The following is a 26,435-nucleotide window of genomic DNA, read 5'->3' on the forward strand; positions in this document are numbered from 1 at the left end:
CCCTTCGGGGTTCCCCTGCGGCTGCTCAGATGGCAGCCCAGCCACAGGAAGACCTGCAAGAGAGGCCTAGAGCCAGAGTGAAAACCGCGGATGATAAAAGCTATGTTCTAGGAAACGAAGCCTCCCACCCAGGAATACAGAGCGGCTGGTGGGTCTGGGAGCTGGTTTGGGTCAGCTCAGGGCCTTCTGCCCAGGTACGCCCTGTGTCCAGGGAAGGTGCCCGCGAGGGCACAGTCTTGCAGTCTTTCTCCCAAACTGTGTGCGAAGTCAAAAGTGTTACCTATGTCAATACAGCACCTGCTCAGACACACACACACGCACACACACCCCACAGTAAAGATATGTGAATGCACGCACACGTGTATATGTACACATATGCACTTTTAAAGGACGAAAACCAAGGGTGAACATGCCTCATGGGAAGCACAGATGTGGCTGCAGAGGCCGCCGACAGCCTTGCTCATCTGCAAAAGCCTTCAAGCAGCCTCTGCTCTGAAGCACGTGGCAGGCCCCTATGCCCCACCTGCTGGGACCCCTCCCTGGGCTGCCGCCCCCTGGAGACCCTGTGTCCCTGCACACCCCCCTCCTCCCCAGCTCCGGGCTGTCCCCAACGCCCCTCCAGGCCCCCTGCCCGCCCGCCCGCTCCACGGGAGCCCCCCATGGTCACCAGTGTGGACCATGTGCTCACTGCTGCTTCATTCCACCGGAGTCTGGAGTCTGGCGGTGATGGGGCACTCCAGGGCCACCCCAAGAGGAGGAGCACGTGACAGGGGAGAGCCTCGCGTGTGGCCGTGCATGGGCAAGGGCCCAGATGACCGGCAGAGTGCCCCACCTGCGCGCGGAGCTGTGGGTGTCCCCCACCCCCCAGGCAGAGGTTCTGGACCCAGAGAGGGGAGCAGGGCGCCTCGGGCAACACCTGCGGACTCGGGGCAGACTGCCACTGGCCATGAGGGTGGGCACCAGGGCTGCAAGCCTCGATGACAGGATGGCCCCCCTGACGGGTACAGTGCCCGGCTGAAGCAGACCAGCCCGGGGGAGGGGACGGCACAGCGCTTTCCCACCGGGAGGCCACCGAGGCTCCTCCCCTGGACCGCGGACACCTTGGCGGCTGCTCGCGGAGCACTCTGTCCTGGCACATGTGGGGCTGGGAGCCGCCCCAGGCACGCCACTGCCCTGGACTTCCGAGGGGCACCCAGCCCGTCAGGTTCCCCGTCCACAGGCTGTGTCATCAGCAGAGCTGAGCTTCCCTGCCCCTGATCCCCGCCAACCTCTACCCCTGCTGATCCCCGATTCCTGCTGCCCTGCCCTGAGGGCACCTGTCTGGGGATGAGCCCATCACCAGGCCCCCAGACGACCCAGTCAGGTGGAGGCCCGAGCAGAATGCAGCGTGACCCCATCCCAGCCTGCAGGCTCACTCCCCGTCCGTCTGAGGGAGGTGGGAGACCGTCTGGGTGGAGAAGCAGAGGGGAGGGCCGTCCTCTCCTGAGAGGCGGGTCTATTACTGGCCCTTCACAGAGAACAGTTATGTCAGCACCACTTTCCAGTGTTAAAGAAAAAAGCGGTTGTAAGATAAAATGCTGGCGTCTCAGCTGTATCCTGTCCTGGGTCATAAGTGCCACACTGCAAAGCAAGGCAATAGAGACACAGCCTGGTTACCGAGGAGGGGTGATCCTGAGTCCCCTCCCGTCCCCGCCCCCGGGGACCCCAGGGAGTGCTCATGGACATGGCCAGGGCTCGGAAAGGCAGGCGCTGGGCCCAAGAGCTGCAGCCCGATGGCTCGTGGTCAGCGCCCAGTGGTCAGACGAGAAGATGACAGATGATGGAGCAGGGGAAACCGCCCTGGGCGACACACAGCAGTGGACACGGGTCGCCGTCCACCTGTCAGACCACGGAGAGCACACCAGCAAGACGACGGAAGCCCCAGGAGAACTGCAGACCCGGGTTAAGAATAACTCGGGGACGTCAGCTCATCACTCATGACGGACACCTCCCCCCAGGTGAGGCGAGGAACAGCATCCCTGCGGCGGGAAGGCGTGCGGGGGTCCCCTTCTATCTGCTCAAATCTCCTCCAACCCTAAAACTGCCCTTGTTAAAAGGGGACATCACATTTTTTAAGTGATAATATAACTACATGGTTGTCGCCCTTTGACCGAAATGAGAACATGCCTTAATTTTTTTTTATAGTGGTAAAATGCACGCACAGAAAATTTACCATTTTAACCATACAGCTCACCAGCATTAAGCACCTTCACGCTGTTGTACGACCATCTCCAGAACTTTCTCATCTTCCCCAACTGAGACTCTGTCCCCGTGAAACATCCTTCCCCCTCCCTGCCTGCAGCCCGGGGCCCCCACTGCCTACTATCTGTCTCAGGGACCTCACGTCGGTGCAATCGGACATGACCAGTCCTTCTGGGTCGGGCTTGTTCCCCTGAGTCACACGGCGCTCTCAAGGTTCATCCGTGTTGTACCAGGCGTCGGGATTCCATCTTCTTGAAGGCTGTATAGTATTCCCTCGTGTGCCGAGACCTTGTTTACCCACTCATCTGTGGAGGCACGTCCAGAACGTGCCTTTGGACGGAGCCAGCAAGGCCAGTTCCCCACCCCGGCTGTGTTCCCCAAGCCCAACACCAGGTCTTAACCCTTGGTGACCAGACAGGAAGGCCAGCCCAGGTTCTCAAAGGCCGGGTCACCCCACATCCCCGGCTCTCCCCGAAACAACTTTATCTCAGTAACTTTCAGGAAAACAACACCTTTTTTTTTTTTAATTAGATGAAGAAAAAAAATCTGCTGGCACGCGACCAAAATATCTACAGATTAGTGGGCTTTGAAATCTCTTGTGCTCGCTCCCTTGTTAAACCAGGGAAACCAGGCACTGCTTTCAAGATACATTTCAAAAGCTTCGCAACGTGCCTTCTCAACACAAAAGTTAAGATTTAAACAGTAATACCACTAATTCCCCCGCAATCGAGCTTAAATAGAGCCGAATGGGAGATAATGAATGTCCTGTAGGAATCACATGGAAACTTGCATTATCACACGTAACGATTTTTTTCCTGCATAATCTTGCCACTTAATAAGGCTACACCATACCGTGCAGGAGGAGTTTTAATGGATGCTGCTCAGAACTCAGCTGCCGTTGAAGACTGTCTCTGTTCTTAAAGGATTAGCGCCCGGCGATGTTGGGGGCCTTGTAGACACTAATTAACCAGCGCGAGGAGGTGGGTGGGTCCCGCCAGGCTCCCAGGGGCACAAGATTCGCTGGTGCTCACTGATGCTGAGACCCACCACCCGCCCCCCGCCCAAAGAACACCGCCACGGTCTCCGCAGCCCCCACGGACTTGGACGTGGCCCAGCGGCTCCGGGCTCCCCTCCCTGGAGGATCTCTTTCCTGCCAGTGGAGACATGCTGATCCTCAGGACAAAATGCATCCACCTACCCAGCTTTTCCCTGCGGCTGGACCACCCTCACGCCATCAGCCGCCTTCGCTCCTGGAACCCGCCAGCTGGGGCTGATGGCACGATTGTGACCCCTGCCACCCCGGGGTCCACAGGAACAGAGGCGCCCGGGGAGGGGACAGTGACTGGGGGACAGGCAGTCCCCTGGAGCTGGAGCTGGTCTCCTCTCAAGACCCCTGCGTGGGCCCCCCAACCTGGGAAGGCGGCAGGAACACCCCCAGCAGTTGGGGCAGTGAAGGCTGGCGAGGCAGGTGCACGGGTGGAAACACTTCTGGGGCCCCGGGGCTGAGTGCGGCCCGGCTCCCCATGCACCTGGCACGGGGCTCAGGGAAACCCTGAATTCCAGACTCGAGGACCTGGGTCTTGTGTGCCCAGGGCCGATGGGGACGGCCGCTCCAGACAGGCCTCCAGCCGAGCCACCTGTGGCCAAGGGAGCGCTCAGGCACGCCCGGGGGCACTCAGCCCACCTCCAGCTCCACCCCGAGGCTGGATGACCAGCTGGAGCGTGTACTGTGGTCTGAGTGGTCAGAGCCCCACGCCGAGGGGTCCACCCATCACCTACAGCACTGCCTGCATGCTGGGCCCACACAGGCGGCGGAGACCACGAGGGCTCTCTGAACGCCCACAGAGGCAGCGGGATGTCCGAGGCAGCTGCTGACGGGGATGGTGGACCCCCCACAGCAGCCCCCCGACTACTGGGAGGAGCCCTGGATCCCCAGGCGCCAGCCTGTATTCAGATAGACACGCACTCATCATGGAGAAAACCAAGAGGCTCCCTGCACGTGTAAGGCCTGCAAGGCACCCCCCACCCCGCGTGCCCCCGGCTTATCTCATGGGTCTTCGTGAGGGGTCAGACACACAGAGGCCTGCTGTCTTCTGGGCAACCCGCAGGGCCATGCCTGGCTGGGTCCCAGCCACCCCCGAGGCCACGGGGACCCCTGGGGGTCGTCCCGGTGAGTCCCCAGTGCCCCAGGGACACAGTCATCCCTCCGTGGGGAGAGGAGGACCGCTTCCAGGGCCTGGGGCGGGTCTGCAGGCCCCCCACACACAGTGGCTGGCAAGATGCTCCTGTCTTCTGGCATTTATCATCATCAGCCTCCTAGGAAACCATGGCTCTTTGAAAGAGGACTTGGGTAGACAAGAAAAATAACAAAAATAGCTAAAAAGAAGAGCAGCGTGGATCGAGGGCGTATGCGACGCAGGCGTGGTGGTGTGTGCTCCTCTCCCTCCCAACCTCACGCCACAGCCGGGGGGGCAGCCGGGAGCACCCCCCCTTACAGACTGGGAAGGGGGGCCCAGGGAGTGAGCCACGGCCGCAGCTGGATGGTGTCCAGCCTGGCTGGTGGGGAGGACCCCACGGGGCCCTGTGGTCGGGCTCCCAGCTCCCCAGGCACCTGCCCTGGAGGCGGCGTGGAGGCAGGGGCCTGGGAGCAAACAGCATGCTGTCCTTCCAGCAGCAGGGCCCCCTCGGTCATGGGGAAGCTGACCAGAGGGTCTGATGGAGCGTCTCTCTCAACCCGGTAACTAGACAGACTCAGCCCTGCCGACCCAGGCCCCAGTCTTTCCCCGTCCTCAGCCCACCTGCACAGGCCCCCAGGCTGGTGAGCCCGTTCAGGGCCCCCACCGGTCACATGCGTGGACAGCCCCTGTAAGCCTTCAGCCGCACCCGTCTCCCCACCAGAAACCCACTCCTGACACTCGCCAACGTCATCCGCTGAGACCCACGCAGCCCTGGGCAAGCCCCTGCCCGGCTCAGCCCTCAGTTTCCCCATCTGTCCAACGGGCACTCGGCCCCACCAGGCAGCCTTCAGCACCTCCACCTCCAGCGTCTAGGGGAACCGGTCCTAAGGCTCTCTTTACAAACAAGCCCCGAGTCTGCTGGGGACACGGGTGTGGGCCCAGGCCGGCCTGTGCGCACGGGGTTCCCCAGGGCAGCTCCACAGGAAACAGCGTGCACGTGGGCGACGCTATGGGCCAGCCGCCTGCTCCACTCGGGATGCTACCTGGGTCCGCGTGGACACCCCCAACCGTGGCTGCAGGCAATGAGGCTGTCCTGCCTCCCCTCCCTCGCCCAGCAAGCTCCCAGGACGACCCCGTGTCCAGGATGCCGAGGGTGGAATCTCCACACAGGGACCAGATTTCACACAAGATTGCCCCAAGGGCTCTGACGGCGAGCCCCAAGACAGCAACCCCCCAAGATCGGCCCCAGGAAACACAGGTGGCCCAGGGCTGGGGTAAGAGCATGGGGAATGCTCCCTTCACTGCGTGTCCTGCTGAGTTCTCCAGGAAACTCTGCTGACCCTCGGGCTCCTGCGCCCCAGAGCCCCGGGGCCAGGTCCAGCCGCTCCGCCCCCAGAATGCAGCCGCGTGAGGGCTGGGGCAGGACGATGCAGGGAAGCCCCTGGCGACCACCTGCCCGCCAGCCAGGGGCCGTGTTGAGAATCTTCACCCCAAGGTGGGGGAGGGGGCGCAGGCGGCAGGGACCCCAGGCGGGGCGGGGGCCAGACCAAGGGCAGCCCCTCCCACTCACTCACTGTCCGGAGCCACGGGACACTCGGGGGCACCTGCTGTCCGGACCCGCCGCCGCCCCGGGCCCAGGCCCAGACAGCGGCAGTGCTCACGGGCACAGACCGGGAGGAGGAGAGCCCCGACTGGACCGAGAAGCCACGGGCTCCCACCCAGGACTCGGGGGTGCGGAAGTCAGTGCCCGATCGGACTGGACAAGCTGGTCTCTGGACGGAGGTCGGCTCAGGACCCAGAGAGCTTCACCCCAGGGCCCCGTGGTAGCACTCCCACCCCCCAGGGAGCCCCACCACGCCTGCAGGCGGGCGGACACTGGCTATGCCTGGGCCACAGGCAGTGCCGGCCACACCCTCGGTCACTCCTCCAGCAGCTAACGGGCGCTCCGGACTACAAGTCTCACCTGACCCTCCTCATGGCCACCTCCTGGGTTCCTGTCCCCACCCCAGGCCAGCAGGAGACCTGTGTCCCCAGTGAGGGCGCCCTCAGGACCTCCCCCACTTCTGCGCCCGTCCCCACTGCACGGTCAGAGCTTGAAGCATCTCTGGCCGCCCTCCAGGTAGACGGCTGCGTCAGAGGCCGTCTGATGATGGGGAGCAGGACCCTGGGGGACAGGCTGTGATGGGGCCTGGGTGTCCCTCTCCTGCTCCCCAGCCTCTGGCTTTAATGGTGCTCCTCACCCAAGAGGAACCACTTTCCCTTCTAGAAGATTCCTCAGGCAGAGTATCCCCCCCACCATGAACACCTTCCCAGCCTCAGTGAGAAGATAACTGAACACCCAGAAGTTTGCTCACAACGCCAAGACACACACTTAATGAAAAAAAAAAAGAAATACGGAGGTTCAACCAACGTGAGTCAGCTCGTTAGGATGACTCAGAGAGTGAAGAGAATGAACGATACAAGAGACACGTTTGAATAACGTGCTGGGAAACTGCTAAGCTGGCAACCGACTATTCCAAGTGGAATCAAACGTGCCTCGTGGGAGGCCAGGCACCAATGCCAAAGTGGCTTTCACAATTTTCTTTAAAAAATGAAAGAAAAGAAAAAACAACTAACTTTCACACGTGCCGTCCATGAATAGAAGCAGAGTCCTGGCCCTGTGCGGTCAACTCAGCCTGCAGATGGCCGGCCCCAGGGAGGGCGGGACACCAGGGCCTCTGAGGGCAGGATGCAGGGGTCTCCGGGGGCTGCCCCTTCCATCAAGGAGTGATGGAGTTCAGCGGGAGGAAGCCCCCAGCCCCCAGGAGAACCCCAAACACAGGCAAGGCCCAGGCTGAAAGGGGGCTGGTGCTTGCTGCATTAAGGTCTGCAAGGCCTCTGGTCCTGGGTGATGGCATCAGAGCCCAGTCATGGGTGCATCATCTTCCAGCTCCCATGTGGTGAGCAGAACAGTGGACCCCAAAAGTAGGTCTACCCAGAGCCCCGGAAGATCTACCCAGAACCCCGGAAGGTCTACCAAGAACCCTGGAAAGTCTACCCAGAACCTCGGAACATCTACCCAGAACCCCGGAACGTCTACCCAGAACTCCGAAAGGTCTACCCAGAACCCTGCAAGGTCTACCTTACCCCAAAGGTAGGTCTACCCAGAACCCCGGAGGGTCTACCCAGAGCCCTGGAAGGTGATCTCATCTGGAGTAAATGTCCTTGCAGATATAGTGAAGCTCTCAGGATGAGGTCATCTGGATGCGGGTGGGCCCGAAATGCAAGGGCCTGCGTCCTGATAGAGAGGAGCAGGAGAAGGCCATGTGACACAGGCAGAGACTGGAGAGGCGGGCCCCGAGCCGGGGGGAGCCAGGGCTGCCGGGAGCCACCAGAAGCTCGAACGGGCCTGGAAGGAACCCCTCCCCCACCCCGCAACGTCTCGGCCTGGACTTTCGGCCTCCAAAAGGAGGGGACGGTAAACGTCCATTCTTCAAGCCCCCATTGTGGGCCTGTGTCCTGCAGCCCCTGGAAAATGGCTGCCCACCTCTCTCTCCAGTGTCCCACATTGGAGGAAGGCCCCTTCGTTCTCCGTCGGCCTGGACACCAAGGAAGTGACCATGGCTATTGGAGCGCGGCTTGCGATGACCCTCACCCACCTGCACGACCCTCCGGGGCCCCTGCTGCCCAGAGCTTCAGCCCCATGCCCACCGGCCTCCTGCTGCCTGGCTCAGCCTGTTTGCCGGGCCCAGCACACAGTAGGTGCTCCATAAACACGCGTCCCTGGGGCTCACTGCCTCCACCACGAGCCCCCCACGAGCGTCCCTGTCTGGCCGGAAAGGAACTCTCCATCTTCTGTGAGCAAGAAGCCAGCCCCATGGCCGTAAATAGAAGGTAACCATAAAAATAAACACACGACCGTTAAAATGAAAAATGCCCACCCAAGCCCACATAAAGTCATCTCGTATGCACAGCCTACGTGCCCTGGCTTTGGGAAACACTGATTTATGGATGGAGGCGTGTTGAGGACTTCCGGGCCGCCCCCAACCCCCACCGCCGGGAGACGCGGCTTCTGCCTCAAGCTGGGACTCGATGGCTGTCGCCTCTGTGGGCCCAGATGCCAGACGGGAGACCACGTCTTTGCCCGCACACTGACGGAGCGTCTGCCCGTCCAGGCCTCCCTGGGACAGAGGTGGTGAGACCCCCGCTCCCCGGCACACGTGGCCGGGCTCCTCCAGGCACGCGCCCCTCCATTACCCGTGTGCGGCTCCTGGTTTCCTGCGGCCGCCGTAACAACGAGAGCAAACCACGGAAACTCATCCCGCCGGTCCTGGAAGCCACAGGTCCAAGGTCAAGGTGTGGGCAGGGCCAGCCACTCTCTAGAGCCTCTGGGGGAGGGTCTTCTGCCTCCTCCAGCCTCTGGAGGTGGGCATCCCTTGGCTGGTGGCCACATCGTCCGTCTCTGCCTCTGTCTTCACAAGGCCTCTCCTGGGTCTCTTCTCCTCTAAGGACACTTCTCTCTGGATGCAGGGCAGGCCGCATCCAAGACGATGGCACCCAGAGAGTCTTACATTAACCTCACCTGCAAATCACACCTCCTCCCCAACCAGGCCGGCCCACAGGTTCTGGGTGCACGCGTCCTTTGGCGGGGCATTGCTCAGCCCTCAGCTGTGTGCTTCTCCAAGAGCCCAGCTCGTCACGGACAGGGTCCCACGGGCACCAGCACACGGCCTGTGCCTGGCATACTGCAGGCACTCAACGTGTGCGCCACCCTGGGCCGGTATGTCCAGCAAGGCTGTCGCCCAGGCAATCGGCCCCGGGGGCTGTGGCCTGGCAGGGGCTCCCGGGGAAGAGGGGCTCAGGACGATGGCGGGGGGCGGGGGCGGGGGTCCTGCAAAGCATAGCTAAGCGTCAGCGAGACCGGGGCTCCTGTCTCAGTGAAGCGTGCGGAGCCTGTTCAGCCGCTCCTGCGGTCGGAGGAGAAGAGAGGGAACTGGCTGATACAACCCGCCTTCTCCAGGCAGAGGCTGACTTTGAAAAGACCGTGTGTTTGAAAGGCTGCACACCCTCCTCCAGACTCGGGAAGAACACAGGGCTGAGGGTGGGCATGTGTGACTGGGGTTGGGACTTCCCGCAGGGTCCTCGGGGACCTTCCAGAACCAGCCTCCTGCCCGAACCGGGGGCCCTGGGGACAGCGGGGCAGCGGCAGAGGGGGCCGCCCAGGAGCTCCAGCGTCAGCCCCTTGTAGGACCCACTGTCACGCCAGGAGACCAGGGCCCAGACCAGCCGCTGGGACCCCGGGGTCACAGCTCCATCGCTGAGGTCTCACCCCAAGTCCGTCAGGGTGGGGAAGGCGGGCGCCACCATGCCGTCCACCCCGCCTGAGACCTCGGACGCTCTCCCGAGCCAGGGACCCAGCACCCATGGGACTCACCAGGGCCACAGCTGGTGGACTGAACCCTCCGCAGTGACCACCCCAGGCCCAACAAGGACCAAGTCATTATTGGCCAGGACACCAGGGAGCCCCGTGTACTGAAGGTGGCCCTCCCAGCACTGGCCAGGCTCCCCCAAAGCCTGCCCGAGGTGCCCCCTGACTGCCCACACTGTCCTAGGGGTGGCCAGCACGTGGCTGGACAGGCACCGCCCTGACCATCCCATCCCGCCCTAGGAAGGCCTGAGATGATCCAAGGTCTCCTGGCCCCGACCTCCACCACCAAGAGCACCCTGGCCTGGATGCCGGAGGTCGCATCACACCTGCAGGGTTCTTATCAGACGGGGCAGGCTGCATCTTCTGGATTAGACACAGAGAATAAAAAGGGCTCCCGTGCACCCTGGGAGGGCAACAGACAAACATGGGCCCGTGGATGGGAAAGACTGATCCCGGGGTCACTGCTCTACAGGTGGGCTGTGAAGACCACTGGACACACCCACAGTCCTCGGTTCGGCCTGGTCACACACGTGACTCTGTCCACGAGGCTGGGGGCTCAGCCAGGACACCTCACGCGGGTCCTCGAAGCACGGTCTAAGTCTGTGACCCACTTTCTCCAATCACGTGTGGGACCTTCCTACTGAAAGTGGCGGTGGTCTGGGTGGTGCCCACTGAGTTCCCCGGGCGGCCAGAGGGGCTGGGGCACAGGGTGGCCTCCCTCCTGCTCCTGCAAAGTCGTGTTTGGACAAAGGGCCACGTGATCCACAGGGGACCATCCGTAAATCACCACGGACACCATCAAGGTCACCCAGCTGAGGGCGGCAGGGTGCATGCCGGCGTCCTCAGAGACAGCGCGGGACAGGGCAGCCAAGCGCACGGCCCAGCATCCGCCCTGGGCCATCGGGGCACTGATGATGGGCAGCGGCAGAGGCCGTGGGGATGGCAGGAAGTGGACGGCCCTGCACAGCCAGGCGACCGGGGGCCGCCCACCCACCTCCCCACCTGCCAGCGTCTGCCCTTCCCCCGCCAGAAAGGTGACCCTGATCCCCCGCTGCACAACCACCCCCCAACTTCACAAAATCATGGAGCCTGGAAGGAAGGGGCTGCTCAGGTCACCGCCAGGGGACCGTGTGGGCCAAGAACAGCCTCCGTCCACCGCCAGCCCCCGTGCAGCCAGCTCAGGGGGTGAGCCTCCTGGCCGGCAGCCTGGGTCAGCCTCGTGGACAGCATCTCATCCCCAGGCCTGCCCCAAAGGCTTCCCGCCCTCGGGACCACGGAACGCGGAGGAAGCAGGCTGGTCCCGGCCTTCCTGCACTGGACTCTCCGGGGCCACGTGGGGACGCCCCCTCTCCCCCGGGTGGGGGTCGGGGCAGGGCTTCACTCAAGCCTGGTCAGCGGCCACCAAACCCCTGGAGGCTCGGGGCCACCCCAGCCCACCAGGATGTCAGGGCCCAGGCCTGCTTCTGGCTCCTTCCTGGACCGCCTCTGCCAGGAACACGCCCTGACCCTCGGTCGGACGGGTCCCGGAGTGGCTTGCGGGGCTGGACGTGTCCCCTGCCCTCAGCCGTCCTGGGCTCCCATCTCCCTTGGGAAGCCCCTTGCCTCAGAGACGGTTCTGGGGGGCACAGGTTGGCTGGGTGGTCAGAGCCCTTGTGAGGGAGAGATGGAGGGCCCTGTCCCTCTCTGGGAACTCCCCGGAGCAAGGCCCAGCGTCCCGGCACGTGCTGGTGGCCGCGGCTGAGGCCTCCCAGGCAGGGTGACCCGGGGAAGGAATCTCGGGGGGCAGGGAGTGGGCATGGACCGAGGCTGCAGCCTGAGTCCCTGGAGTGGCTCCATCCACGACCCGCGTCCTCTTCAGCTCAGGAAATATGGGCTGGACCACCCTGCGTCTCAGGTCTGCGACCCTTTCCATCCTGCCAAGGAGCCTGGGGTCCTGGCGCTCACATGTCCACCCAGCCTCCCAATTCCAAAGGCCATTTGCCCAAGCACGTGTGAGCCACGAGCCAGGTGCGGGTCAGCAGGGTGCGGGATGTGTGAGGGGAGGTAGGTATGAGACTCCCGGGGGCCGCCGGGCTCCGGATCCAAGCAGAGAAGGAGAGGCAGTGAGCGCACACACCAGCCCACGTCCCCCTGACCTCTGTGACCCAGGCCTGTCCGTGGGTGTCGCCGGGCCTCGCTGGACGTGGCCGCTCCCGACAAGGTGGCCCCAGAGTGCTGGGGGCAGAGACGGGACCGCAGGGCCTCTCCCCTGCTTCCTGCCTCCCGGCTGGGCGCTGCTGCCCACGTGTGCCTGCGTTTGTGTGTGTGTCCATGCACACACATGTCTACATGTCTGTGACCATGTTGCCTGTGTGAGACAGGCTCAGGAGGAAAGACAAAAGGGAGTGGGCACAGCGGGCCGGCTGGCCACCAGCACAAAAGGACAAGGACTCCAGGGTCACTGCGTGCAGCTCCAGGAGGCTCTGAGTCCATTCCCTAAACGTGTGTGAACAGCAGCAACGTTACACGCAGACGCACAGAGACAACCTTGACGCGTTACCTCACACACGCTCACGCTGCACCCTGCATCTCCTGTAACCAGCTACCGACCAGTAAATGCCGAGATTAAGGGCGGCTTCCTGATCCAAGAGCAGGCTCTCAGGGTGTCTCACTCACTTCACGTGCCTACGGACATAACCTGTGGTGAGTGTTTAGTGAACGTAACCATATCATCCAACCAGTCCATCCTAAAGGAAAGCAACCCTGAATAGTCAATGGGAGGACTGGTGCTGAAGCTTCAGTACTTTGGCCAACTGATACAAAGAGCCGACTCACCGGAAAAGACCCTCATGCTGGGAAAGACTGAGGGCAGGAGGAGAAGGGGGTGACAGAGGATGAGATGGCTGGATGGCATCACCGACTCGATGGACATGGGTTTGAGCAAACCCCGGGAGACAGCAGAAGACAGAAGAGTGCTGCACTCCATGGGGTCACAAAGAGTCGGACGTGACTTTGCGACTGAACAACAAACCACCATCTCCACACACATACACACACACGCACATAGACGCACGCACATGCACACATACATATGCACACACACGCACAGTTGCACGCACATGCACACACGCACACACATACGCGCATAGACATATGCACATGCACAGACACAAGCATGCACATGTACACACACATGCACACCCATGCGCACACGCGCACACACATGTGCACGCGCACACACATATGCACATAGACATATGCATACGCACAGACACAAGCATGCACATGTACACACACACACACACCCCCACTCACACATGCGCACACACACACACACATACACACGACTACATCAGAGGTACCCCATTGCCAGGGACCCACCACCCGCTGCCTCCCGCACCCTCGGCGGCCCTCCCCCAGCGAGGGGTCCTGGCCACCCCACACTGCCGGCGCCCGTGCACAGGGCTACGTCCCCAGGACAGGCAGAAACCCTGGTGTAAAAGCCTGGTGTGCACAGATGTGTAAATCAGACCCCGGAGCTGGCGCTCACACGGTCTGCTGCAGGGATCCCCGATGCCCGGCTCAGGGTGGAGGCCAAGACGGGGCCTGAAGAGCTTGCAGAGATGAGGGTGGAGAGTCCGGGCAAGGGCAGCCCTCCTGAGCCTGCACGCTTGTGCCTGGCCCTGGGGGTGTGACACCAGCCAGCCAGGCCCGGTGCCCTGGCACCCCGGCAGAGTCACCCGTGAGCAGTCCCCCTCCGCGTTCACTCTGTCCAGCTGTCAGACACTCCGCAACGAGGCTTCCATTACGGTGAGTGCGGGTTTTAGACTCTGCCACGCAGAAACGATACTACACGAAGATGAGGAGCCGGGCTATTTTGATGCGGCCCCCAAGTGTCCCCCAGGCGGCCCCACGCCCCTGGCCTCAAAAAGGAACCCCGCTGAGGGGAGAAAAGGCAGTGTGGCCGGGCCCCTCTGGACGCAGCCGGAGGCTCCGGGAGAAACAGGCAGGCAGGGAGGTCCGGGCGGGTGGTCGGAAGAGGCTGGAACACGGGGCGTCTCAATCTTCTGCCGATGTAACACCAGCCCCAGGCCTCTGTCCCGACCCTCCTTGGTCATCACAGCCTCTGAGAACAATCTGGGCACAGCCTGGGCCCCAAAACTCTCCTGTTCTTGGAAGCTCGACACGGGGTCCACAATCCTTCCCAACCCACGAGGGGCTGCCCACAGGCGCCAGTGCCCTGGAGACCCCCGTGTGCGTTGTAACCGGGGTGATTTTCTGCTCCAACAAATATGTTTCTGATGGACCCCTGGGTGCCAGGAACTGTGCTCTGTCCACTTTTTAAAATAAGCCCACAGACGTAAGAGGAAGAGTTAACCCTGGACTCCTGACCTCATGACGATGACAGTGATGACCGCCCGGCGCGCAGTCACGGCAGCTCACAGGAGACGGCGGAGGGGCTTCTCGGGGGTAAGTGTGCTGCTCCCCAGGCCCGGGCTCCCCGAATTCTGCTTCACTTCCAGAACGAGGCGCTAACTAAATAAACCAAAGTTGAATCCTGTTTACTCAACAGTCGGCCCTCAGAGCAGCTGTCCGATTCAGGAAGGACCTCCGGAATCAATGCCGGGTCCACGGCAAGCGTGTCCGGACGTACACACTCATCTCCTGAGACGTGCTCTCCCGCGGAGGCTGTGAATCACACACCCACCCACCTCCCAGCTCTGCGGCCCCCAAGGAGAGGGAGACGCAGACAGACCTCAGACCCACAGCTGCAGGAAGAGCGGACTGTTACTGCTCCAGTTACATCAGCAGCGGCCCGAGGACCTGAATCTGCGCGGAGATTGAAAGGCTGGGAGAAAAATACCTTCAGGTCTTTGGTAGAGGGAGATGGAAAATCTTTTTTTTTTCTTTTTCCCCTAATTCCTGCCGTTTCCTTAAGGCCATGTTCTGAGACCCAGCATCATCAGGGAGATAAAAGGAAGTCTCCCCTCTGCCCTTTTGGGGTACAGCACCACGCGGGCCCTCTGTCCCCCAGTTAAGACGTTGCATTTGAAATCGGCTCCCCAGACCGCCCCCCCAACCCCCCGGACTAGTTCAGAAACACAGGGCGCGTGTGGGCTGCGTCCAGAGGCCAAGGCCAGCCGGAGCTCCCCAGAGGAGGGTTAGGGCATCCCGAGGGGCGAGCAGGAGAAGGCAAGGGCACCCAGGTCCTTGCGGCCCCTGCCCCAGGCCGCGGCCCTCTCTCCCCCGCCCTCTGGGTGCCCGGCCCGGCTGGCCGCGGCGGGCAGGACGCTCTCACAAAGACCGGCCCGGCCAAGACTGCAATCAGGGACCACAATACGCCTCTCTCTCGTCCACAGCCCTATTCATCTTCGCCAACACGGGGAGACAGACTGGCCAGAGGGGGACGGATTAGCCACGGCGTGACCCGCATCTGCACACAAAAGGCGGAGTGTGGAAAAGCGGCTCCCGGGAGCCCCCCATTCTTCACCGCTGAAAAAGCCAGATTCAGGGAAATGGCCATTTAAACAGCTCTCTCCCACCCGTCCGCAGACAACAAGTCACAATTGTCTGTCCGCCTGCCTCGCTCCCCACCTCCTGGGGCCAGCACGCCTGGAAGGAAGTGGCCTGGGGCCTGCAGCCAGAGGGCCCGGGGGTCCCGTGCATCCAGGGTGGGCCTGCCCCCAGTCCCCGGCCCCCGGCACCCGGCCCCCGGCCCCCCAGCACCTGCCCAGGGCTCCTGACCCCAAAGGGGACAGTCAGGGAGGACAGGGTGCTTGCTCCCAGTCTGACCTTTCAGAGAGACGGAGCGCAGGGCACTCCACCCTGGGAGGCAGGAATGTGACATTCTTTCAGGATGGACAGATGGCGTTTCTAAGAATTGTAGAGGGCTGTGCAGACAAACAAACTTCCTCCGAGCGCCTGCAGAGTGCGGACCTGCTCCGGGCCCCACGCCCCACCTCCCTGTGCCTACACCGGCTTCCAGAGCGTCGAGGCGCCTCGCGGAGGTTGCTGCCCAGAGCAGGGCAAACGCGGAGGTTTCTGTGCTGGGCTCTCCAATAACCCATCCTCAGAAAACAGCACCCTCTCCAAGCAAGATGAGGCCCCGAAACCCTGCCCTGCCCTGCACCCAGAGTCTTTGAACCCAAGAGACAGAAACTCTTCTGTCGATGAAAACGTGTCTTGACCTTAAGACGTGGGGCCTCAGGAGGACGGCAGGGCCTCTGAAGACAGCAGGACCGGTCAGCTCCCACCGGGCGAGCGAAAGGCAAAGGCTCGGCCAGAGGCTCTCAGAGCTCCCTCTCTCACCACAACAGCTCTAAGATCACGGAGAATCTGTCTCTACACAGAACAACCCCCTCCCCTGGGGAACACACACACAGCCCGGCCCTTTCCACCTTAAAAGCAGTGAACTTCACAGGAGTCCCCCTTTCAAAAGAGATCCCTCTCAAAGCACAGCTTGGTGGGAAGGAAGGGTGAGGAACTGTGGTCCACTTGGTGGGCCCGAGTCCCCTGGCAGAAGGCACAGCTGGGATCAGCCTCTGGGTGGCTTGCTAAGCCCCCAGGGACCCCCCACCCCCAGCAGAGCCAGCAGCTCCTGAAGCAAGCTGGTGGTAGAGGGCGGGGCTCTAGTTCATCTGAAACTCACCGGGCCCTCTCGCAGGGGCTGGGCCCCGGGGGGTTGGAGGGGGGGTGGGGGACGTCCCCTCTTCCTTCAGGGCCTGGACCCAAAACCAAGGGCGGGAAAGGGACACCAGGCAGAAGAAGCAGGTGACGGGCGGCCTGGCCTCCCACACCTACCTGCTTCTGGAGAGCCAGAGGCAGCTCGTTAATTAGGCTGGAAAGCAGCTGAACGCTGCACACCAGCCCTTTGTGAGGGCCGGGAGCTAACGAGGATCTGCCTGTGCTCCAGGCCACGGCGGTTGGGAGATGGGCTGGCGTGCCCTGCCGGCCGGGGTGGCACCGCACAGCGCTGGGGGCAAAGGGCCTGGGGGCAAGGGCACGGCTGCCATGGCAGTGGGCGCCGCCCGGCCCGATTGCATGGGCCGGCTGTTCCACAAGGGCAGCTGGGCTGAGCCCAGTGCCCCCGGGCTGCCCTCCAGAGCCCGGGTCTCCGAGCCAGCAAGTTCCCAGGAATGCCCCGGGTACTCGGGTCCACACCGCCCCGCGAGCCCCGGGGTTCCTTCCCTGGACAGCAGGGGCAGAGCCGCCCCTCCCACAAATGCCTCCATCAACTTGCTCGACTCAACCAAGTCCCAAGAAAGAGATCCACTGCAGCGGGAGCCCTGCTCTCAAGCAAGCCAGGACGGCGAGGGGCCGGACTTGGTGCGGGGCCAGGCGCTCTGGCGGGCGAGCCCCTGCTCCTGGAGCCGGAGGGCCCCGGGCTCGCCCGGAAGGCGGCGCGGAGAGCGGGGTGCGGGCGCGCAGGCCTCGTCCGGGGCTCCCTCCGCCCGGGCCCGCGCCTGGCCCGCCAGCGTGGAGCACGGGTGCCATCTACCGAGAGCCGGCGGACAGAGGCCGGGCGCCGCTGCCCACGAGCCGTGCGGGGAAGGGGACGGCACGGCAGCCCCGGAGCGGGCCGGGGCCCGGCGGCACCAGACGCTCCAAGGCCGCCGCGCCCGCGCCGCCCGCCACCTCGGACCCGGGGCTGAGCACGGCTGCGGGATCCGCGCGGGGCCGGGCAGGGTGCGCGCCGGGCGCCGGGGCCCCGCAGTGGTGCCGGGCTGGCCGGGCCGAGCGCAGCGGCGGCGGCCGAACGTGCTGGAAGCCTGGCGCGCGGGGGGACAATTACCTTCTTTCAGGAACTGCGCGTGGATCACCAGGACGAGGAAGCAGCAGAGCGCGGCCCCCGCGAGTGCCCAGAGCGCCTTCAGGAGCTGCATCGCGGAGTGCCCACTCGGCCGACGCCCCCCAAGTCGAGCAGCGAAGGTCCAGGCGCCGCATCAGCGCCCCGCCGGGTGCAGCCGCCGCGGCCGCCCGCTCGCGCCCTCCATCCGCGCCAACGCCGCGCTCCGCCGCGACTGGAGGTGCCGCTCCGGGAGCCGGGCTGTGTCTTTTTGGGCAGGGGGAGGGGAGCGGGCGGGGGCGCGGGGAGGGGGCGGGCGGGGCGGGGAGGTTAGCACCGAGGCTCGGGCCGCGGCGGCCGCCGCTCCGGCCGCTCGGCCACCAGCGCGGGCTGCGGAGCGCCGGGGGCCCGGGCGCGGGGGGGTGGCCGCCGCGGCCCCATGAATCAGCCCCGCCGCCGCCCCCGGAGCCGCGCCGCCGGCAGGACTCGGACGGCGGGCCGTGGATTGCGCAACGGCCCGACCGCCGGTCGCCTGTCGCCTCCCGCCGCTGCCTTCCTCTCGCCGCCGCCGCGCTCGCTCCGGCCCGAGGCTCAGGGGGCCGCGATGCCGCCGCCGCGGAGAACCGAGCGCGGGGCCGGGGCTGCGCGCCCGGCGCGGGGCCGCCGCACCATCGCCGCCGCCGGGGCCCGCGCGGCCGGGCCCAGCCCTCAGGCAGAGAACTTGCGCGGCCCGGTGGCCCTCGAACGGTGCCGGCCTCCTCGTTCCCGGAGCCCGCGCCTCTGCCGCGGCGGCCGGTCGAGGCCCGGCCCGGGCTCCCGCGGGCCGCCTGCCCGGCTGGGCCGGGTGGCGGCGGCGGTGGCGGCCGCGCCGACAGGTGGGGCCGGCGACAACGCGCGCCTCGCCCGCGGGACGCTGCCGCTCCGGCCCGTGGCGCGCGCCCGCCGCCCGATCGGCTCGGTCCTTCTGGGGAGGCGGCGGGAGGGGCCGCGCGGCGCTCGGACTCCGGCCCGCGCCCGCCGCCGTCTGCGCTCCTGCCTGCCCGCCGAGCCGCCGATGCGCACTGGGCCGCGGAGGGGACCCGGGGGACCCCTGCCGCCCTGCAGCGCCCCCGCCTGGCGCGCCGGCGGGTCAGGCGAGGCCGGTCCGGCCGAAAACCGCGGGTCGGGCTCCACCTAGGCGCGCAAGGGCCTCACTGCAGAGGCGGCCGAGGCGGGGGCTGAGCGAGCGGGGATCGCGCCCCTGGTGCGCCCAACCTCCCCCCCCCCCCCCCACCCCGCCGTGCTCCGCGGCTCCCGGGGGACGGGGGTGGGGGCGGGGACCCGGCCCAGGACTGACCCGCGGCGGCTTCTGAAAATCTGCACCTCGTCCTGGAAACACACTCGCTGCACATTCCGGCCCCCGTAGGTGCCATCCTTCAGGCCAGCCGGCTCGGCGTGTGGGCCTGTCAATGCCCGGGGGCTGCGGTAGATGCAGGAGCGGGCCATTCCTGGCCCGGCCTCCTCCCACCTCTGGGAAGCGCTGGTATTCGCTACCAGCCCCTTTTCCTCACCAACTCTGAGTCCCAGAGCCAGGGTATCTGTGCCCAGTTCAGAGTCCCGGAGGCCAGTATCTAGGCCTCAAGGCAGTGGTTTGCCTGAATTGAATTTCAAATGCAATTCCAAATGCCCAGCAAAGAGCTTTGGCTGGGGATCAGAGTGGGAGCCTCTGCCTGATCTTAACCCCCACCGTGTGGGGTGGGTGGGGCACAGGAGAGGGTCCCCCCCCAGAGGGTCTTGGGGAGCCTTAGGCCTGGAGAGCAGGCCCCAGGAGGCCCCAGAAAGCTGCTTTCTGCCTTCAGGGACATTGGTGGGCAGGAAGGGAAAGCGGCCAGTCCTGGGAGCACTCCTGGAAGTCAGGTGAGTCAAGGCCCTCCACCCACACTTGGGGACACAGACACCAAGTCACTCCAGACCAGCACCGAGGTTGCCGCTGCCTACCTGGTCTGAAGTGCTGTGCCAGCCCCGGGTCGGAGGGGAGGCCGCCCCTGAAGCAAGCCCCCACACGGGCGCCGGCGCTAGCCAGGACCCCTCCCTGGGGATGGTCCACGAGACAGGAACACGGGCTCTGAGTCCCTACCTGGAGAAGTGTCTGCAGCCTCAGACAGGCCAAGCAACTCAGACCCTGCCTTGCAGGTGGCGGGGTGGGCGGGCGCAGTCCTCTCTCCCCTTGCACGGACCCTCAGAGTCCTATTTCCTTTAACAGCCTCCTCCTTGGCCTTCACCCCCAGGCACTTTGCAGGAAACCGCCCCTGCAGCAGCCTCTGGGGAGCCGCCCTTCCTAACAGAATAGAGTCTGACCTCCACCAAGGTCATTGGCGTTCAGTCCTCACCTGGTGTTGCGCTGTCCCGCTCAGAAGGCTTGAGGATCGCCGGGAGCTTACTACACACACACACCCCCGAACCCAAAGGGACCTCAAGCAGAAAGCAAGGCCAGCCTCCGACATCCTCTGTGCCTAGCCAGGTGGCTACTACTGGAAATTTTGAAAATTGCAAGTATTCTCCATTCCCCAGGAGAACTTTTACAAACTAACCATTTCGAAGCTCCTTCTGTAAAGAGAACTAAGAGAAGAGAGTTTATAAAGAGAACTATGGTGTAAATTTATTTTCAACAAGTACAACAGGAGGGGCTGTGCCGTGGGGACCAGATTATCCTCGGGCTCCAAGACCCTCCACGGGCAACATGTGTGGCATTGCTTGTGCCCTGAGAGGAGGTGACAGTGAGAACTGGGGGCCCTGTGACAGGCGTCCACAAGAGGGGATAGCCGTGCACCCTGCAGAAGCCCCAGTGCCACTGGGAAGCGAGTTCAAGGTGTCAGAATGAACACCACCCACACCGCAGGAGGGGACACCCAGGATCTGACCAAAGAGATGCATCAAAACAAATGATAAAGCCATGATGGTGTGTGTATGCGTGCTCAGTCACTTCAGTTGTGTCCAGTTCTTTGCAACCGAATGAACTATAGCCCGCTAGGCTCCTCTGTCTGTGGGGTTCTCCAGGCAAGAATACTGGAGTGGGTTGCCATGCCCTTCCCCAGGGGATCTTCCCGACCCAGGGATTGAACCTGCATCTCTACTGTCTCTTGCACTGGGTGGGCTGTTTACCACTAGCACCACCTGGGAATCACCCCCCACCCCCACCACAACCGGGACTCAAATTGAGGACAGTCTTCAGGCTAGGAAGTGTGGGGAGTCCTGGAGCCACTTGCTGGAAAGAAGGGAAGAGGCTGTCGCCAGCGGTGTTGGAAGGATGTCCAGGGCTCCAGAGCCAGCACGTGTGACCCCAGAGGAAGAGGCAGCGCCTCCGAGGAGCAGAGGCCAGGCGCTCACAGGTGGGAATTGTGGCGCACGCTGCTGCCAGGCAAGGGTTGCTCAGGCCAGAGCCACAAGCGTGCTGTCCAGAAGAGGGAGGCGTCGTCTGCCCGGGGAGGAGCCCAGAGGGCTGGAGGTGAGCACTGGGAGTGGAAGACACGCCTTTGGTTTGATGTGTCTCTAACTGAACCCTGACATTCCCTTCAGTTGGGCATGTAGGCAGTAAACACAAGAGTTAGGTGTAACTGTGATTTCTGTCGCTACCAGAAATTGCAGGAATCTTCATATCACATTACAGCTCATGCAGATAGCTTGAAATATCACCCTGACTTCCAATTATGGTTGTCCCACTGCCAGACATTTTTATGTAATGTTTTAATAAGGAAGCAAACATATTACTGTATCAAAATAGGTTTCCCAACATTTGATAAAACTGCATTTCGATATAATTGGTTTTCTTTAGTAATCTTGTACGTTTTTATGTTGTTCTGAGAAGGGTTTTGTAAGCATCACCAGATTGCCAAAAAGGCCCATGGGACAAACAAAGCCTGGGGTCTCCTGATCTCCTGAGAAAGGGAGAGTGTGAGAGAGAGACAGAGAGGGCAGAGTGGACATCTCTGGTCATCCACCGCAGGCAGGGACAGGGGTCAGAGGCAGGACCATCCCCTGGGAGGGAGATGCACAAACATCCCCAGGCTGCAGCCAGCCATCATCAGGCCAGTTGGGGACCTGGCTTGCCCACCAGCTCCGCTGCTCCTTCCAAGGGTGCCAGTCTGTCCATATGCCCTGCCTGTTCCCAGAGAACCTACAGTCAGCTCTCCTGGTCAAGCAAGAAGCCTGCTGGGTCAACAGGACAAGAGTGACACTCAGTGACCAGTGACTGTACTCACTTCAACATTTATTCCTGTAGAGAGAGGACCTGGCCAGGAGGGCCACCAGGCATTTGCAGAAAGAGAAGGAAAACCCAGGACATGCATACTCTTAACACATGACCCTGGGTCGGGGTGGGGGTGTGGAAATCACTATTGACTCAGAGAAAAGTAAAGTAATAAAAATAATTCAAATAGCATCATTCTAGAAGAAACTTGAGAGAATGTGCACTAGTGAAAGAAAATAAGTTACCGTGAAAAAAAGGGAAAGAAAACAAGAAGGAAATCTTGCAAATCAACAAGACTAACCCACTTGGGGCTCCAGGGGATACCCTGAGAAGTGAAACGGGCATGAGTGGGAACCAGGCGTGGAAAGTAAGGGATGCCTTGCAGAACAGAGTAGCTACAAATAGATGGGAGGGTCGGGAAAAGCTGAAACAGGCAAGGCGTCAGACGTCTATCTACAGAAAGTGTAAAGGAGAAGAAAAAGGGCAACAGAGACGGAAATTCAGACAACTGAACACACATCCTTGGATGGCAACCCCCAGACTCAGAATAAATCTGACTCAGCCCAGGACCCGTGAAATGCAAGGGACTCCGAGAAGCCGGCAGAATGAAGAGAAGAAAAAAGGTATGTTCTGGGAAGTCAGACACAGATGGACGCTGGGGTTTCCATTAGCCACACAGCTTCTAGAAAACCCTGGAGCAGGTCATTCGGCACTAAAGAGAAAAGTTTTGGCACCTAGAATTTTATACCCAGCTAGACTATCAACGCAGTTCCCCATTTGAGGGCGCACAAGACTTTGGTTGACTGGCCACGTGTCCACAGCAGTAAAATGACCTAGGGTGACATCCCAGCAGAAGAAGGAATCAAGGATTTGGATGTGGGAATATGGGACTGAAGAATATCTCGCATATCTGATTCTTTAGATGTGAAATAAGCTGTAAAGAATGTGCTTAAAAACACATTAGGCCCTCACACTTGGAAGAATCTCCTTTAACTAGTAACACCTTCGCTATAAAATGTTACATCTCTTTCTTCATACTGCTGGTCACAAATTTGCTATCTTTGCTGAACAATATTCATAAAGTAGTATTGTAAATGATACTGATCTCTTTGTTTGTTTTAAAATCCACAAGTAGACAAAACTCAGAAAAATGTTTATGGTAGAAAGATAAATACACATCTTAAATCTTGATTTTTTTAAAAAATTGTATGAAACAAGGGAAGGTGGTGTTGATGTGGGCCTTCTGATTTCTCCTGGCCCAGAGTGAGAGGTGCTCAGGCCCTGCCCTAGAACTTGCACTAAACCATCACGCATGTCTGACTATTTCCTGACAAGGCTGATCAGAAGCAGCAAGTCAAGGGGTAAACATTTAAGGAAGCACTTACTGCCACAACACTGGGCAAAAATAAATAAATAAAAATCACAGCAGGAAGGCCCAGATGATGAACAGTTTTGTCTCTGGGGAAAAGGTCAGGGTGTGGGAAAGACCGAGGCAGAATCTTGCTTTCCATTTGTTATTTGATTTTGTTATCTCTAACATGTGACCCATTTAAGCTCTGTGATTTGAGAAAACCTAGTATTATAAAAATACTGTAAATGAATCACATTCTGTCCATATAATGTAATAGTCTGCACTTGTTGAAGAGAACGAAGTGGTATTTATAGAGAGATGTAAACAAAATAGAGATGGTCACAGCTATGTTTTTAAATATGTGTGAACACACTCTAACAACTCAAGACCACGAGAGCAGGAGGGGCTGGAGGGCTGGCTGTGGCTGGTGGAGAGAGGCCACCCGCGTGGAAGGGTGGCCCATGGCTTTCTAGGAGGGCGAGGAGCTGGGAGACGTGACAGGTGGGAGGCTCAGGGCCAGGAGACCAGAGTCCAGAGTTCTCAGAGGGGACTGAGTTGCCAGTGAGCGTGCCAGAGAAGGAAACGGGAGGCAACAGGCGGAGGAAGCCACGAGGGGAGCACTGGGGTCAGGACGGGGGTGAATCCAGTGCAGCCTCGGGCCGCCGATGCTGTGGGAAGGAGTAGGACTCTGGGCTGAAGTCCCGCCTCTTCCGGGTCCAGCAGGCGAGAGCAGGCCTGGAGGGCAGACTGGGCCCAGAGTCGGAGCCTCATCCTCACCTGGGACCAAAGCCAGGGCTGGGGGGACCGCTGGAAAGTGACCACCACTGTGTGCATGGGTAAGCCTCTGGGTGACTTTAGAGGATCTAGCCCCAGTCAGCAAGAAGAGTTAGTTAACGCAACAAGGGGGCGGGGGAGCAAAAAGCAGGCTTTCACTGGACGCACCTGCGGCCTGGGGGCGGGCTTGTCTGCCGAGGAGGGGCCGTCCTGCTCACGAGGGGACCCTGAGCTTTACCATCCTCCCGCCCCACCCCAGGGCCCCGGTGTCCTTGGGAGACCCCAGCTTTACCACCAGACATCCATCCCGGTCGTCCCAGAACAGGGGGGCGCCTGGACCCAACTGGTGCTCAGAGCACAGGGCCCCTGAGCGCTGAGGGCACGGAGAAGGGGGAGGGGAGATGCAGAGCGGCTCAGCAAGGGTGGGGCCCTGCTCGGGAATCCCCGCTCAGCCCTCAGGCCGCCGAAGCCTAGGACTCTGAACTCCTGGCTGAGCCGCAGCAAGGCTGGAACAGGACCACAGTGGCCGTCCTAAGGAGAAGACAGCCATCTGGAAGCCAGGCCTGTGTGTGTCCAAAGTGGGGTCCTGCTTGCCTCATCCTTGTCCCCACCTTGGCGACTGCAGCCCCCCACCACCCCCAGGCACCCCTCAGTCATCAGGCCAGGCCAGACCCTTCTCGGGCCGCGTGTCCCCATGATCCTCAGAGCAGAGGTCTGTGTGTCCACCACGCAAGGCCACACGGCCACTGATCTCCTGTGACGACCCTTCCCTGAGTACCCGTGGCCACCCTGCGCCCTGACCACGTCCCAGGACTGTGCTAAGCGCTGTGCGAGGCGCCCATGCGTCCTGCAGATGGGAAGGCTGAGCACTGGAGAGGGGCTGCCCGTCTCCACACCCACTTACGCACTCTGGGGTCAGGCAGGGACGGACCCTGCACCCAGCTGTCCCTCTCAGATCGCGTTCAACCGTGTGACCCTGCTGGGGACACACTCCTGCCCTGGGGAGGGCCATGGTGCTGGGGGAGGGGTCAGGCCAGCTGCCAGGGGGGCCTTAGCTGAAGAAAAGGGCTAGGGGTCTGGGCGGGAGGGCCCCGGGCTCAGGTCAGTGGCTGTGGAACCACTGGCCAGCTGTCAGTCCCTCTGCCCCTCGATCCCTCACGAGTGCTCGGGACTCGGACTAGAGCTAATTGGGCAGATGGCACCCCCTGGACTTGGCTCCCTTCCTTCCGTCCCCTTCCACACGCATGGAAGGGGCGACACCCAACCCCCAGGGAGGCCAGGGCGTGGGCATCGCTGGGGGAGCCCCAGCAAGATGGGCCAGGCCACGCTGGTCCGGAGTCGCCCCGGAACGCAAGCTGTGAGCACAAGCTGTGACCCCGTGTGGAGGGCAGATTCCCCGGCAGGGCCACCTCCTCCGTCCTTTATACCCGGCGTGGGCGGGCAGGTGGGGGCGTCCGGACCGTGTCTCTAGAGCAGGAGTGAGCGGAGCCGATGCAGGCTGGAGCGGGGGACGTGGCAGATGTGAAGGTCGCTAGCGAGCGAGGGCGGTGGGGATGCTGGGGGGGTGCTGGGCGGGGGCTGGGCGGGGGCAGGGGCTGGAGGGCGTCTGCTTTCCGCGGGGCTTCAGGGCGGCCGGGGCCAGGGGCCAGGCTCAGCCTCCACCACACTCAGCCCTGTGTGGTCGGGAGTGCTTCCTCTCTTGGTCTCATTTCTTCTGTGGGCACCCAGCACCCCCATAAGGGTGTGATCTCAGCGAGACCCCCCTTCCCGTCACCCACAGGCCGGCGCTAAGCCCCGGTGCCTGGTGCCACGGCCGCTCACAGTGAGCCCCCAGGCCCTCATCTCCCTGCTCGGGGACTGCTGTGCTGCGCCCCTGGTGTCTGAGCTCGCCATCGGCCAGGCTCAGGCAGGAACCGCGGGCTGAGCCCTCCTCCTGCGTCCTCCCCCAGTCCCCCGAGCTGTGGCCGGGCCTCTTGGGAGCAGGGCTGAGTCCTGGAGCTTTGCACCCCATGGACCTCCCCACCGGTGCCAGGCGCCGAGGAAGAACTCAGAGGATGCGATACGGGGGTGAGGGCTGGGGAGGCGGGCGGCAGGCTGGGGCTTCACGGAGGGGCAGACGTGCCCCCTGCAACAACAGCCTCCGGGGCTCAGCGGCTCCCCTTCTCCAGCCTTGCAGCAATGCCCGTACGGTCCTGGCCCTGACCCCTGCAGCCCCGTCCTCTCCTGTGAAGCCCCGCCTAGTCTCCACACAAGGTGGCCCTCACTCTCACCCTAGGTGAACTTGATACCTCCCCTTCGCTCAACGTGTCTCTTGATGAGCCCGGAAGGGAACTGCTGCCCACGGGGGAAGCCTGGCGCTCAGGGTCCCTGGAACAGCTACGCGCAAGCTGCCCTCCTGGGGCCTCAGGGGCTGGAGGAGGCCGGAATGTGGCCGAGCTCACAGCATCCAAGTGAGTGGCCACCTGCCACTGTAGGAAGCAAACAGGGAGGTTCTG

General features: G+C 62.3%; 1 protein-coding gene across 2 annotated transcripts in view; it reads right to left on the reverse strand.

Annotated features, from left to right (window-relative positions):
- Positions 1–26,435, reverse strand: part of TAFA5 (TAFA chemokine like family member 5) — a 175,660-nt gene that overhangs the window by 86,429 nt on the left and 62,796 nt on the right. Inside the window, exon 1 of one of the 2 annotated variants that reach the window (XM_061124317.1) lies at positions 17,597–17,704. The exons of the other annotated variant lie outside the window; for it this stretch is intronic. Within the exon in view, the coding sequence (XP_060980300.1) occupies positions 17,597–17,687 (91 nt within the window). The 5' untranslated portion in view covers positions 17,688–17,704. Of the gene's footprint in view, positions 1–17,596; positions 17,705–26,435 lie in introns of those variants that run through there. 2 annotated transcript variants of the gene reach the window in all.

This window comes from Dama dama, chromosome 22, assembly GCF_033118175.1.
Source record: "Dama dama isolate Ldn47 chromosome 22, ASM3311817v1, whole genome shotgun sequence".
NCBI lineage: Eukaryota > Metazoa > Chordata > Mammalia > Artiodactyla > Cervidae > Dama > Dama dama.